This window comes from Thermochaetoides thermophila (assembly GCF_000221225.1).
Source record: "Thermochaetoides thermophila DSM 1495 unplaced genomic scaffold scf7180000011815, whole genome shotgun sequence".
NCBI classification, from domain to species: Eukaryota; Fungi; Ascomycota; class Sordariomycetes; order Sordariales; family Chaetomiaceae; genus Thermochaetoides; species Thermochaetoides thermophila.
The window spans coordinates 1,247,795-1,262,076 of NW_006383031.1; the positions used below are offsets into that span (position 1 = coordinate 1,247,795).

Below are 14,282 nucleotides of genomic sequence, written 5' to 3' on the forward strand. Positions count from 1 at the left end.
CAGTTCATCAGACTGTCAAGGAAGCTAGTGACTCTCATCTGCCCCGGTATACATGGTGCTAGGAAAACTATCCTTGTACTGATAGTAAGTCTTCCTGGACGAGCTACCATGTGTCAAGTAGCTCAACACTGATGAGTGTAAACGTCACTATCTACATCTCCAAGCCTGACAAGAACAACGCCATCGCCTAGGAGTGTAAGAGCATTGCGGTGCTGTACCTGACGGATGTCTTTGGGCTGGCACATGTGTAAAACAAACTGTGAGTTCTGACAGCTACGGAAAAAGCATGGGAATATTGCTAGCAAGACCGGGGAGAGGTACCAGGTCGTGGTGTATTCGGATAGGAATCATGGGTTTGGGGTCATGGCTGATGTGAGCGTTGAGGCGGAGAAGTGGGTGAAGGAACAGGCGTTTTGCAGGAGGTTAGGAGGTTAAGTCGGTTTGTGGTTGGGAAGCGAGTTGGGATGGATGAGGGTGATGAGGCGATGATGAGGATTGCCGTGGAGATGGGATATGTATAGGACGCTTCAGGCAGGAAGATACAGCAAATGCACTACAATTACGGAGAATGTAAATTAAATTATTTATTATTAACGCAAAGATTCAAAAGACTAATCTAATTAGGAGTAATTTTCTGGATCATCCTTTTCATTCAGCATCTCCATCTCCTTGACCTTTTACAAGTATAAGTTTGTTAAATCTAACTAGTAATGGATGGAGAATGTTGTACACTCTTTTGCTGAACTTCTCTCTCCTGATTGGGACATATCAGGCTTTACAGGCGCAAAAAATCTTCTCCGGGCAAAAAGAAATGAACGCGACATCGAGAACAACACGTAAGCATTGCAAAAAAAAAAGAATGAATGTTGTGTCAAGCAAAGAAATGGGAACTCTGAGGAGCGGACCCACGACCTCAGTATTACTTTGGTGTGTGGCCAGATCATACCGTAATATGAGACTTGCACTCTTTCAACAGAGCCAAACTTCCTTTTCTAGTATTTGGCTCAAAAATAAGGGCGTAGGTAAACGCAAGTGATCACCAAGACTTTTTTACTCCCTTGATGCTCGACCGATAATTTTTTGCGAGAGTTCTTCAATATTTCGCAACCTTGGTCTCGGGGAGAGGTTGCAGAAACTCTAAAAGTTTATCTTGGCAATTGCCGTATCATTTATTGGCCCATGTGCAGATGCGTCGGGTTTTGCACGATCAAGGGATAGAAACGGTTGTGTAAAACGAATTGCTCTCTTCCTGGGTGAACTTACATTAGTATCAGGTTCTTCAGGTCTGGGGCAACTTGCGCAAGTGGGGTTAGGGTTACCGCCTGAAGTTCACAAGTTGTGCTCTACGGAGAGAAAGAGTATGAGTAATATTGATCGATATCAGCATGCTCAGTAAGATTGTAGAATGTCCCCGCAGGCAGTGTTGTGGGGTTCTTAAAGATGAGCAGCTAAGGAGTGGAGGTCCTTTTAAAACGCAGTGAGAGCATAACCATGTCCCATTATTATCCAAGCCACTTAACGCTGGCTTGCCATCGAAAAATAACATGGAGATAGTGAGGTGGTTGTTCTTGGCGTCAACTTAGATTTCAAAACCCCCTCTGCTTCGTAAGCTATTGCAACATCTGCTACGGACAGTCTGCTCCTCTCCGCCCATGTTGCTCGTGCAGGACAGAGGACTCCATCCCTAGCCTCCCCCAATACTCAAGGCTCCTAATTCCGTTCATGCCTGATACCCACTGCTGAGCCTGGTGAAGTAGAGCAGATTCCTTGCTTGACCCAACGGGCTTCATGCATATGACGTCGCCTAGCTGCCGTTGTGTAACCATACGAACTACGCTCGTGCCAAGTTACCCAAATGGGTCGAGAACAGGGCATCATGGTACGCCGAAAACATTAGTCTAACTGAACACTTTATTGGGGCTACGGTAGCTAGCAGGCAGCGGCACAGCAAGGCTTTTCCCAAGATTTTAAGGAAAATATGAACTCTGTGTGATTGAGACATATGCTACATGGCCCACGAGTATTGCAAAATATTCAGCTATAGACATACATATTCAACATTAATGGTCTACCAATCAGACGCGACCTCAACAACGACGAGGTTAGATAACGAATGGCGAGCTGGCAAGCTTGGCGCGATGTATCTAGTACCTTGAATAGCCATGAGTTTGGAAGTATGAAAGGATGTAGATGTCCAGTAGAACAAGTTAGCTTTTTCAGCGTTCTTCAAGTCCCGAAACTACCAGAAAATCTTGACAGACTTCACTTCTTTTCTCCCCACTAGCTCCAGCGTTGCAATCCGAGAGGATCATACCTGCTTGTCACGATGCTTCAGCTGAACTCGACATCCTAGAATCTCTCAGAACTGTCACCGAGCCATCTCAAGGTCTACTCAGGCGGCTTCTAGAGAGTAGTACATTTGGGAAACCCAGTCCAGGGAGCATCCATTCACCGGGAATTCATTGTCCAGGGTGGCACGAGGGAGATCGCCAGCGAAGAAAAGCCGAAGCCCAGCTCAAACACCTCGACTCCAAGAGCACTTCTCCCTCTTGTCTCCTGGCCATTTTCAGCAACATCCTGCAAGCAAGGATCTGGGTTATTCAGGCGGGCCTGACGACGAAGAAGCTGCGATACGAGGCTGCAGTGGTCATATACTGCATCAAATGCGATAAGATCCCTCCCTCGGCCTGCATCTTGAGCTCTTAGTGGCTTGACCACGAATGGGATGACTTGTCAGGTTACATGTATTCCCTGAACAAATAGTCCATTGAATCCTGTGAAAAGCACTCGTGGTGAAAGAAGTGCGGGTCGGAATGTTTCCGAGCTACCTCAGCCTACTGCTTCTGCTAAAGGGCATATACTAATCCTCTGCGCGTACGCAGATGACCCAGTGAAATGATAGAAATGGCTCATCCCAAAGAACTAGATGCTCATGAAGATGTGCCTGGCCGACTAGGAAGCCAAGCTGTGTGCCATATCGAAAGCTACAGTAACTGTAACGGTAACGCTGGACCTTGCCAGCTCTTCATTGCGGCGAGCGTGGCGCTTCATGGAATTATGCTCGTCCCGGATGCTATGCCGAAGTAGCTGGCCACGGCTTTAGTTCCCATTCTCTCATCCCACAAAACAGCTCCGCGCCGGGCCAGACGACAATGCCACGAAATTTCGAAAGCCAGAATCCCCACCACAGACTGTCCTAAAAATAACCTGGCAGGCAGATCTCCCTGTACACTCCATCGGGCGCCTACTAGGATGGGATTGAGAGGTTGACTGCGGAGAGAAGGGTGTCATCACCTCCGCAAGACATCCGTCCCTCTCTCACCACTAGAGTCGTTTAGCCAAAGTTTTGCCGTGCCACGTAGACTGTCGAATTCTGTCCATAAGTTGTGGGAGTTGTACGCAAAGGCTGAAGGCAAGTCTCCGGGGATGAGAGAGGAGGAGCTGCTGCGGTGGCTTGGAGAGCGGGATCGTGGGTCGTCGTCTGAGGGCGTTGTGCGCTGCTCTGAGTTGCATAGACGAATGAGGAAAGAGAACCATTTTATGGTTTGAACGTGAGAACGATGTTAATTGGCATGAAGGGGTGATCGGAGGAGAATGGGGAGTTGTTGCGTGCTGACGCCAACGGTCAACTGATCTTGGGGCGATAGCCAAGTTTGCTTTCTCTTGATGTTGTCCTCAAGTTCAACAGATATTCTTGAGGGGTAGCTTGTCGAGAGCACATGTTGGTATTGTTGCAACCACCGCAAAACACGTTAAGGCTTGAAAATAGCAGTGCCGCAGCGGGGTGGTGCATTGCCATCGAGGCCTGAGCCGTGACCAACACTCCTGGAAGGCAAAAAGATAGATGCAACCTGTAACTGTCATGCCACTGCCATTGAGGTTTCAAGGACAGAAACACGGAATTAAGTGCTCGTCGTTGGGTACTCATACATCCATTCCATGCCTACCCCGCGTCTGCTCTTGCGAATTTCGTCCCCAAGCCTGACTTTGAACTAATGAGCGCTCATGGATGGGGAACAAGTCACTCATGCTGCCTGCTTGGTTTCGATGTACGATGATAACACAGCATTCTCGGAGCTAGCTTCCCAGTGTTGGTCGTTCCGGCATGCCCTGCTTGAGCTCATGTTGTTGGCCGGGTCGTTCCCAACTGCAAAAGGCTTTTGGGCAGATATACAGTGACCTGAATGCATGCACACATTAACGTTGCCCAATGATAACACGATGCGACAAAAAAGAGAATTCTGCCACTCCAACAGTCGCGACTCTTGCTGTGGGAAAAGGTGGTTCTCGAAACCTTGGTTACTGGCCCTCCTCGTGAAGAAATGAGCGCATAAAAGTCGAGTTGCTCAGTAATGATATCCAATTATGCACCCTAACGATGTTTCTTTGGTTGCCCATGTCGATAACTCTCCCTCACTCAGGGCTCTCTCAGACGTGAAGATTTTCTTGATACTCTAGTTACTTGCCAACGTCACCCTCTTCCTCACCATTCGACATGACAACCCAGGTCGACTTTCTTGCCCCCATGCTAGCGCCCCGCACCTTGAGGGGAGATCCTCTCCCTAAGAGGCTTTGGCGTGTGACCCATCGGAGCACTCAGTCCATCATAGACCTAGATACCGGCGATATGTTGGCGGCCAAAAGGGACGAGTTCAACGATCTAGATGACTTCCGAGACGATATAGTGCGGCACGTGAATTGGGAGAACAGGATCCCGACGCGCTTCATCTCCGTCTGGGGCACCTATCCCCGAGCACACAACTGGATTCAAATGGAATGCATTTGGGCCCCAGCTGAGATGTGGGAGATCGACGTGGAGATCGCGCTCGAAGAGGGCGCCCGCATCATGCAGGTCGAACTTCTGATGGCAAGGCTCGACTTTTACCACCCGCAAATCCCCAACACGAGTGGGTGTTCCTCCACCGCATACCGCGCAAAGCTATCATAAACGTCACGCTTTGGAAGCCTCTTAGGTGTAAGGGAACGACACGTCTTTGAAATTGCTGCCTATCACACTCGATGCTAATCACCATTATCAGGGATGCTGACGCCTCCGTCTACTCCTCATCGTGTCCTTGTTGAGCAGTCGAGGCAGGACGTTGGTAGTGACCAGGAGGATTCTCCCCAGACCTCGCATGACGAGTCTCAGGCGTGGAGTGAGGTTGAAACAAGGGAGGAGACAGAACAACCCGTCTCCGAAGTTGGCTCTGGTCACAACTCGGATGAGGAGGAGAGCGATGGAGAAGAGGAAGCTGCTACACAGGAAGCGAAGAGTGAAGCGTCAACAGAGGCAGGACGAGAGAATTGGCAGTCTGGTCGGGAGGAAGAAGAGGAGGGCGTCGAAAGTATTGAAAGTCAGCTGGTTAACCTGACTATTTGAGAGAACTTTCTCTGATAATCTGTTAGAGGCATCAACTTGGATAAGAGACAATGACTGATAGCAAAGGCCAAGTTGGGCCATTGACCGACAGCCCGTACACCCCTGCTAGGTGGCTTAGTGGTCTGGCAGCCCCCATGAAAATCAAAGAAAGACAACAGGGAGACCTTGCACATTATAAGAAAAGCACAATCGCGTGGCCAGGGTTGTCGACGAAAGAAATAGTTTGACCGTTTCAAATGGGCCTTTAAGCCAACGTTACCGTTTGCGCTCTATCTAGCTAATGACAACAATACCCAAACATCAGCGGGTTTCTGTGGCGAGACGGTATCCAGGGCCACTTCCTCCAGTGCCCCTCTCCCTTGACAATCCTCTTGCTGGTCGCCTAGACCTCAGAGCATTTTGGCGCTCACATCAACTATTTGAAAATAGAAAATCACAACTCGAACCTTCAGGGTCAGCCAGGGACCATCAAACAGGACCAGCCATCCCTCCTCAACGCTTTTCCTACTCTCCCCCACGCATGACCTCACAATCTCGATCGATGCACACCCCTGACAACGAAGAATCAGAATTGGAACATTCTAGCTTGGACATCCACATATTTCACACTCACCCCTCATAACCCATTTTCTTTTTCTTTTTTTTTTTCGTTTTCCTACTTCTCGTCCTTTTCCAACACCACTCATCTATCCCACGAATACGTACCGGTTTTTCCCTCTCGGGTATTTTCCCGCGTGTACATAGCTTAGACTAGCGAGTGCATATGTACCTTTTGCCCGCCGGCGTTGTGCGCACGACCGAGCATCTTCATGGGTGATACGGGTCGGAAATGCAATCCAATTCAGTTCAATCAGCGGGTTCCACGTACGGCACGATAGCGTCGCAGCAGAAAGAAGTTTGAGCATAGTCTCCAGGCAGCATCGCTCCAGAACGACGGGCGAATCGGGCGTGTAGCGTGGGATTTATTAGATTCATCGGGCTTATGAGGGTTGCTTTGCCAATACTTATATGTTCGATCCAGGTCTTGTTGACTGGACATGAATTTTGCGTGGTTCACATCCTCCGTAGAGTGCTCAAATAAACGGACCGCGATGGCATTAGATATCCTTTTCCAAAGAGCAACTTATGACTCATGCCGAAGATATAGATACATAGATACATAACGTGTGACTATAGCCGCAGTCACCGATTCAATCATTCAAGCACCTAACCTGGGTATCACAGTATTGGGTATCCCTCATCAAGATCCGCGCGCCAACCAGGACTGACCCAAAGAAAAAGAGCGAAAAGGAAAAACAAAAAAGCCTTATCATGACCCATTATTGATGGATCATGCACAATTTCCTTCTTCTACACAGGCGGTAGCCTCTCCCTCGTGTTAGTCAAATCTTCCATGCTACTCGTCCCACTATTATTTTTTCCCGTATTTCCCCACATGACCCCCACCTGATTAGCTCCCTGGCTACCAGAAGCACCAGCTCTGCCGGTCCTTCCATAACTCATTTGTTTGGCCTTGCCTCCATGCCCATGGATATCAGTGATCTCAACGATGCTGACCCTTCTCTGACCAAAGCAAGACATGCCCCCCTGCCACGGCCACAACGACTGCACGGTGCTCATAATTTGATAGCACAGGACCTTGAACGCGGACCAGGACGTAACGATGTAGATGATCCCGTTCCAGAAACCCTGCAGCGGCAAGACAAACGCGGAAGCGTAGTAAAGCTCACGAGACACTGCGCCGTTGTAAACCAGGCTGTACACGCGGTTGGCAGACGAGGGCACCCAAGTAATGAGCAGGACCAGGAAGAAGAGCATCGCGCACTTGCAGTAGGACCAGGTGGCGTTGTGCGTCTCGTACTGGTTTCGACGGCGCGCGGCTTGCATGGCAGCTTGGGTGTTGGGGTTTACGTTGCCAGGGAGGATGGTGATTTGCGTCGCGGTGGAGGCGACCTTGGCCATAACGTTACCTGCTGAATTGCTAGCAACCTGGGTCAGACCATGGGGATTGCTAGTAACCGGAGCGAGGGTCTCGATGGAGTCGATGTCATCATCGGACTGCCGGTTCGCGGGGTCTGCCGAAATGGTAACGGTGTAGGAAACGTTCGGGTCCTGCTTATGCGGGCCGGGAGCGTTGGGGATGCCGGATGTCCCTCCGATAGCAGCTGCCGGGGGAGGTTGGATGATCTCGGTGGTCTGGACGACTTCGGTGGTTTTAAAGTTGATTGCTGGAGAGAACTCGTTGTAGGGGAAGAACGAATCGGCGCCAACAACCGTGCCGCCTGCACTGGAACTGAAGTTCAGCATGCGTTGACGCTTCTTGTAGATCTCACGTCCTGCACGGATGTAAATCGTGATGGTGATGATGATAGAGACCCTGAAGGGAATGTTAGTACACTTCTGATCAGCTTGTCGCTCACACACCTGGTCGCAGCATACCAAACGGGTCCGTAAAACGAAGCAATTCGCCAGACATCCCACTCAGTCTTGATCCAGCACCACAGAAGGGCGTTTCCGTAAACCCGGCCCTGACTCTTGGTCGAAACCCAAATGAAGGCAAGTCCGGGGATGAGAGGAACCCCCAGGCATCCGGCCCAGTAGATGGGCTCCATCCTCCTCAGCATCCTGCCATCGTACTTATGGTAGAAGGTAAGATAGACGTTGATGGCCATGCACATTGCCCAGTAGGCATCACCTTGCATGAACCTGCTAACAGTCAGTGACTGGAGCATGAAGGAGCTTCAAGACTTTACATACACCTGAATCAGGAATGCTTGCAACTGGCACCCAAAGGAGTCTACTCTTGTGGTAAAGCTTCTTGTCATCAACGTGGCAACATTCGTCAACATGTTGCCAAACGTCGCATAGAAGACCATGCGATTGATGGCTCTTTGCCTGAAGGAGCTGCAGAAGGTGAATGTGAGCAGGACGACGAGGCATCCTATCAGCGAGATGGCCGAGCACCCTCTCTCGATGGCGACGATCTTGTCGAGGTCCTCTGGTGATAGTGACGACATGGTTGCTGTCTTTCTCTGAGTTCGACCCCTCAAAGGGAAGTGAACAAGTAACCAATCCACCCACACGGGGCGGCAACCTGCATATGTAGGAATGTAGGTACGTGGATAGCAGAGGATCTTGAATCGGTATTTAACCACGTTGCCGAGCTGTCTCAGGCCGACGTTGCCTCCCCGTGCCCCTGTCTGGTGCCCTCGGTGGGTGTGTCGCGCAGGACGATGACGGGATGCTGGGACACTAGTCTAGTGTGGTCCACAGCAAAGGATCCAATTGACTCGTTAAACATACTTCTTGAGCAATTGAGAGCGGTTGAGCAGGAGGGCGACCAGTTTATGGTTTCATGAAGAGGACAAATGCTGCCTCTCTAAATGCAACCAAACATCTTGGCCTCATTCGGGGAGACCATATTCGGATTCTTCAAGATCCCCGCGACACGAATGACCAGTTCTTGGGAGATCGGATATAGAGCTGTAGTGATTGGTTGCATGGGAGATCATTTGGACTGGTCGTTACGCTAACTGATAGTGCCATGGGACTCTGGGGTAGACTCTCTAGCTACAATGCCGGACACCAAGACTTGGTGTTGCGTCGCTGCAGGGCTAGTGACAAGGGAGGGGTGTTAGAGGCTACGCCATGAAGTGGCTGACGGAAGAACTCACCCTCTTCCCCTCTTTCTCCGCAGCGGCGCAACGACACCATACGGCTTTTGGATGTGGCGCCGCGTCTGGAGCAAGCCAGACTGGGCTGTAGCGGTGGCAAGCACTAACAGAATCGCATGATTTTGGGTCGTGCAGAGGTTCCTTTTCCACTTTGGGATCTCTTGTGCAGATTGCAGGTTTTGGTTCGGCAGCATGAGTCGCTAGTGTTGGCAAGCACTCGACGGTCAGGAAAGGCCCTGTCTAGGCTTGCATATGTACGAAGACCTCGAAAACTTACCTCCATCTTCGTTCACTAAAGTTGATATGGGGAGAATTAGTAGGTCATGCGTTTAAGTAAAGCACATGGAGCATCTTGGCATTACAATATCCAGCGAGCACAGTCTTCTTTCCGTATTGCTCGGACCCATCCTCCAAGAAGATGTTGTGAAGTATTTACCTGGGAACGATGTTGCTTCTCAAAATGTGGGCACGGACAGCAGGTTGGCCTAGCGTAGTTGTAACGTTGGGACAACGCTAAAGATCTGGGTCCCTGGTGCCGAGACCTGCGAGTGTACAAGTATGTACGTAACAAGGAGCGCGCAGCAAGCCATTATGGAAACTTTCCGACAATAGCCATGAGCGTACTAAGTGGTCTACGTACTCGAAGCGTCGGTGAACTTCGGATGGCTGACGGGCTCGTTGTATTCTTTCACCTCGACATTCCATCCCACTCCTCTTCAGCAAAGAGGCATCTCTCTGGCTCTCAGGTTGAATTGTTTGCAGGTGACGGGTGCGCATCAACAAGTGTTAAAGAGTGGATTCTCGAGTGAGCCAGCTTGGAGAGGTCTTGAAATCGGGTCTTGCAAATGCAGCCGAGAGCAGACCGGCTGGTCGGTTTTGGGAACAATCCGATGTGTGCCTGCGATGGCTTGGCAGCATGCAGCAAGATTAATGTGAGGGACTCGAGTCCGTGGTGGCTGCTCCGGACATGGCTGGTGGCAACCCAAGGCTTCGGAGTTCGGTACAGGACAAGAAAGCGCACGGATTGTGGCAAGGATCACATCCGTCCAGTGAGGTTTGCGGGTTGCCATGTGGCTGATCTTCGCCCTTCACCTTGGCTCACCGCCGTGGCAGGGAATTGTGTCAAATGCGACTGAGGCTACGTTGCTCCAGCGGAGACAGCTTTTCGAGTAAAGTGCCCCCCTCCTGCAAATTGCAAAGTTCTTTGCAAAGCAACTCGCAAAAAGCGCTTTGTTCACAGCGACAACATTACAATAAAACTTTCATTATTCCCGATCTTGCATGCTTTGGAGCTTGCAATTCCAGTGGTATGCATATGTTGTATGCTGTTGTGTACGTTTTACCAGGTTTGACTGGATATTTTGGGGTACATCCAACGTTTTCTCCAGTTTCAACGCTGAGCGTAACCCTGAGAATCTTTGGCTTGGCTGCGACTGTGAAAGGTTTAGTGAGACCGTCTCCACTGGAACGTACTCCACGCGATCCCACCCGCCCGAGGCCCTTGTTGCGGCTTGCGAGCGAACCAGACATCGAAAAGAGCCTTCGCCAACAGCCCCAATGAAGCCTGCCCAGCTTCGCTATTTTTTTTTTTTTTTTACGATGGCTTTTAAACGGTTCTCTGCAAAATTTTGCAAGAAGACAGTTAACGGTTGAACTTCGCCAATTGCAAATTCTCAGATCCTCTCCGCCCTTCGACTTCAGCCGTCTGCCGCTCTCCTATTGAATCTTTGCCACGATGGAAGTTGGCGAGGGTTCGCAGACTCGATGTGGATGCGGAATTGATTAGCCGAGCTCAATATCCTGCACTGCTGCAGTTCTCCCTACATCAACAGGTGCCCCAAGAACCAAGAAGCGCTTGTTAGTCATGAATTAAGATCTCTGGTTGCTGCACTATGTACATACGCTCTTGAATTTCGAGTCCAGGGGTTTGCAGAGGTAGAATGTCCGCCAAGCTTCCCTTTTATGATTCACCACGTGCTGCTGTGGAGCAAGGAGTGGCTGCCTGCAACCATGTGCCGTTAAGGAGCCCTGAGCTCTTGGGAATGGGAAAGATCCTGGCCATCGTTTACGAACATGCGCAACACGCGCAGCTTCATGCAGGTTTGGCTGCGTGGACAACTCCAGTACTTTGTGACCACAGCCTCCTGAAGTCTACTGTACATAGTCACTGTTCCGGGATCCGAGTTTGGTTATGAGGGAAGAACAGAACCTGCCTACGCATGCGTGCTGCATAAAAGGAGTTTCGGGAGATGCGGGCCGTAAGCTCGTTGGAGGTTTGAAATTGGTGCTTGGCCAAGAACATCGCGACCACGGAGCCACGTGCGCACGGACAAAACTGGTTTCTTGGCATGCGTCTTCGCGAGGTCGAACCAGGAAATGGTGTTCGGCCCCGCAAAACCCACACCCCGCATTTGCCTACCCTACCTCCACTGTCCCCGCCAACTCCATCGCAGACCCTCAAAGTCGGACTCAGACCCACTACACGCAGGCCAATCTTCACGGCAACGCGTCCATACTATCCTGCGATGCAGGTAGAAGGAAGCGCCACATATTGCTGTTCAGCGCCAATGCCTTCTAACACCAGTTGGTTTGCAAACGTGTAGTTTGTGACATCAACTACAACACTAGGCATTAACATACCAATCGCCATGTTGGGAACAGCTGATGATGCGCTCAACTCTGCCCAGTACCAATAGAGAGAGACATCTAGCAGCGGGTGATCGAAGTCCTGGCCATGGAATTTTACTATGCTTAAAGTGGGAAGCTCGATACCAAACGTCGCAATGTGCCCACGCGAGACATGATTGCCTGTTCGCCAAAGGTCGGAGAAAGGATGCTACAACCCGGTAAACCATGTCTTGCTGACAAAAGCTCAAGTTCTATTAACCTCAAACCACGCGTCTGCAGCCCTCATAGATGCCACTAAACTCAATAATACATTGGCAATCCCTTGTTGTGTGCTCATGTTACACAGCAATGTTACCGCACTGATGACAACGTTGCATTACCCGCATCCTCGTCACTCAAGATAAACCTAAAACGCAGATACTGCTTGCAGCTGCACATCAGGAAGCGGATTGCATATTTCACAGCGGTATACCACAGGCCTGGTTCAGCACATACATGATAAGCCGGAATCTACTGCTAACACTGATTGAGAGATAAGGAACATGGTTATCGGCTTTCGAGATGCTGTTGCTGTCTCTGTACCTCTATGTAAGCATGGGCACAGTGTGTTTTAGTTTTCAACCCAAATTGTTCCAGGAGTCAATAGTAGGTCCTTATCACTGGTAAGTAAAGTATGCACCTTGACCTGAACTCTACAACTTGAAGATTTGGGACAACATTTTGAATCCGGAACTGCTACCATAATAGGTTTCTCTACCTTCAAGCGTGTCCTCGTGCTGCAATGCTTCCATCTCGCGAATGTGCTCTGACCCTGTGCTACGGGTAGCAAGCGGTTTTGGTACTAATTTTGTAGGTCTGTTCTCTGTAACCAAGCACGCTAACTGCTTCATCTTATGCAGCTGACGGACTGTTGATGGATTCGTCATCCTGCCAAGAGAGCAAGCCGACGACATCATCACGTGGCTTATGGAGACAGCGCTGCTTCTTCCATGGCACCGGATGTTTTCGATTTGTTGAGGGGACTAGGGAACATGCAGCAGAAGTCTTCGATTCCATTCCAGAAGCAAACCAGGCTTTGTTGGATGTATATCCATTCGCGTTGTGTTCTTGGCTTTGCAGGGCCAACCCAACAAGCCCTTTTGTTTGCCCAACTTAGCTGAGATACAGTAGAAAGTGAGTAGGTGGAAAAGCAAGCCAGGGCATATGATTATAATGTTGCATAATAAATTCCAAAAAAAGAGAGACTTGAATGGTATTTTCTACCCGTCTCATTTTTGAGGGTGTTTGGTCGTGCCCACGACGGCGGCGGGAAAGAGATACTTACCTAGTTACACTTTACCTCCAAGTATCCTCGTGCGTCACCGGAGGAAATTGCTTATTTTGGTATGGGATGCCGCGTATAGTGAGCGTCTTCGATCAGGGTCCAGCAAACGCGAAGCGAACATACCCCTAAATGGACTGTACAGGGCTTTAGCATCAATGAGAGCACTACCGCCTACTCCGACTGTCTTTAATCATATCTGAAGGATTCCTGAGGTCTCCATAAGCAATATAATGAGTTGTAGGTAACAGTTAGGTCAGAAGATCTCAGCAGATGCTGCGTTGATGAACCAGGACCAAGCTGAGGATATTGGGTGCGAGTCTCATGAACGAACAAACACTGGACCTCGGGCGAAGAGAAAAAGGTCCTCGAGTCAGAACTGTATCAAAATGAGCACTTGGAGCGAACAGTCATTAGTTGCTCTTAGCAGATATTTTTGTACGGTTTACCAGTGAAAATGGGTGACATCTAAGTTATTGATCTCCGGGTAGGTTTGAATTAATTTCGAAGCTTAACAGAAGAGAACTTGTTCTATGGACTTGGCTCGGCTTTCCATAGTTGAATGCATCTATCTCGGTACTTTTAGATGTCATACCGGACTCCATGATAGGTCCACATCCACTTATGTCACTGAATCGGATGGGTGATTTGCTCCTCTGCCACAATACTGAGAGGATTGACGATGTAACTTTTGCGACTGCGTCGCCTTTGAGGTAGGTAGAGACATGGATTCTGCTTCCGCTTTCTTTGGAATCCCTTCGCCTTTCTTCTCCTTGGCGAATCCTGTCTTCCCGCTGATGTTCGCAGATGATAATTGTAACAGGGGACTTGGTCTGGTGCAGGCAAAGATATATAATGGGTCAAATGGGTTAGATGATAGCCACTGACGATAGGGGGTGCACAAGAAAGTCAATTGATACGTGTAGCAATCTTTCTTGGTCCTCAGTGTCCTTGTGTTAGGGTGAGGAATAACCAAGAGAAGTCCTTCATCGTGTCCTGGCAGCTTCCTTTATGGAATCCGCTTGCACTTGTGCGTGCCTCGGCCTTCCAGGCTTTTCAAAGGTCTCGTTCTCCTGCCTCGACCATTTGGCTCATTCGGTCGTGTGGTTCCATATATCTTCCGGGTTCAACCACGTATTTGTGTCGTTCACAATCATTCTATCTCTGGTGTCCCTTGTGTTGGCAGGCGGGATACTCCTTTTCTTGGACTGCCGTGTCCATGTGACAGTAACCACTGTTGGAGGTTCTCTCTGACACAATGTTTTAAAGACCTTAGCAC

The 14,282-nt window shown here is 49.7% G+C and overlaps 2 protein-coding genes across 2 annotated transcripts; one reads left to right on the forward strand and one right to left on the reverse strand.

Moving 5' to 3' along the window:
- Positions 1-4,495: 4,495 nt before the first annotated feature.
- Positions 4,496-5,380, forward strand: CTHT_0019600 (uncharacterized protein; the record flags this gene model as incomplete). Its single annotated transcript, XM_006692383.1, has 2 exons — positions 4,496-4,907; positions 5,040-5,380. The coding sequence occupies 2 exons, from the start codon at positions 4,496-4,498 to the stop codon at positions 5,378-5,380; spliced, it is 753 nt and encodes a 250-aa protein (XP_006692446.1).
- Positions 5,381-6,730: 1,350 nt separating this feature from the next.
- Positions 6,731-8,397, reverse strand: CTHT_0019610 (receptor-like protein; the record flags this gene model as incomplete). The annotated part of the gene is made up of 3 exons (XM_006692384.1): positions 6,731-7,757; positions 7,820-8,086; positions 8,138-8,397. The coding sequence occupies 3 exons, from the start codon at positions 8,395-8,397 to the stop codon at positions 6,731-6,733; spliced, it is 1,554 nt and encodes a 517-aa protein (XP_006692447.1).
- Positions 8,398-14,282: the final 5,885 nt, after the last annotated feature.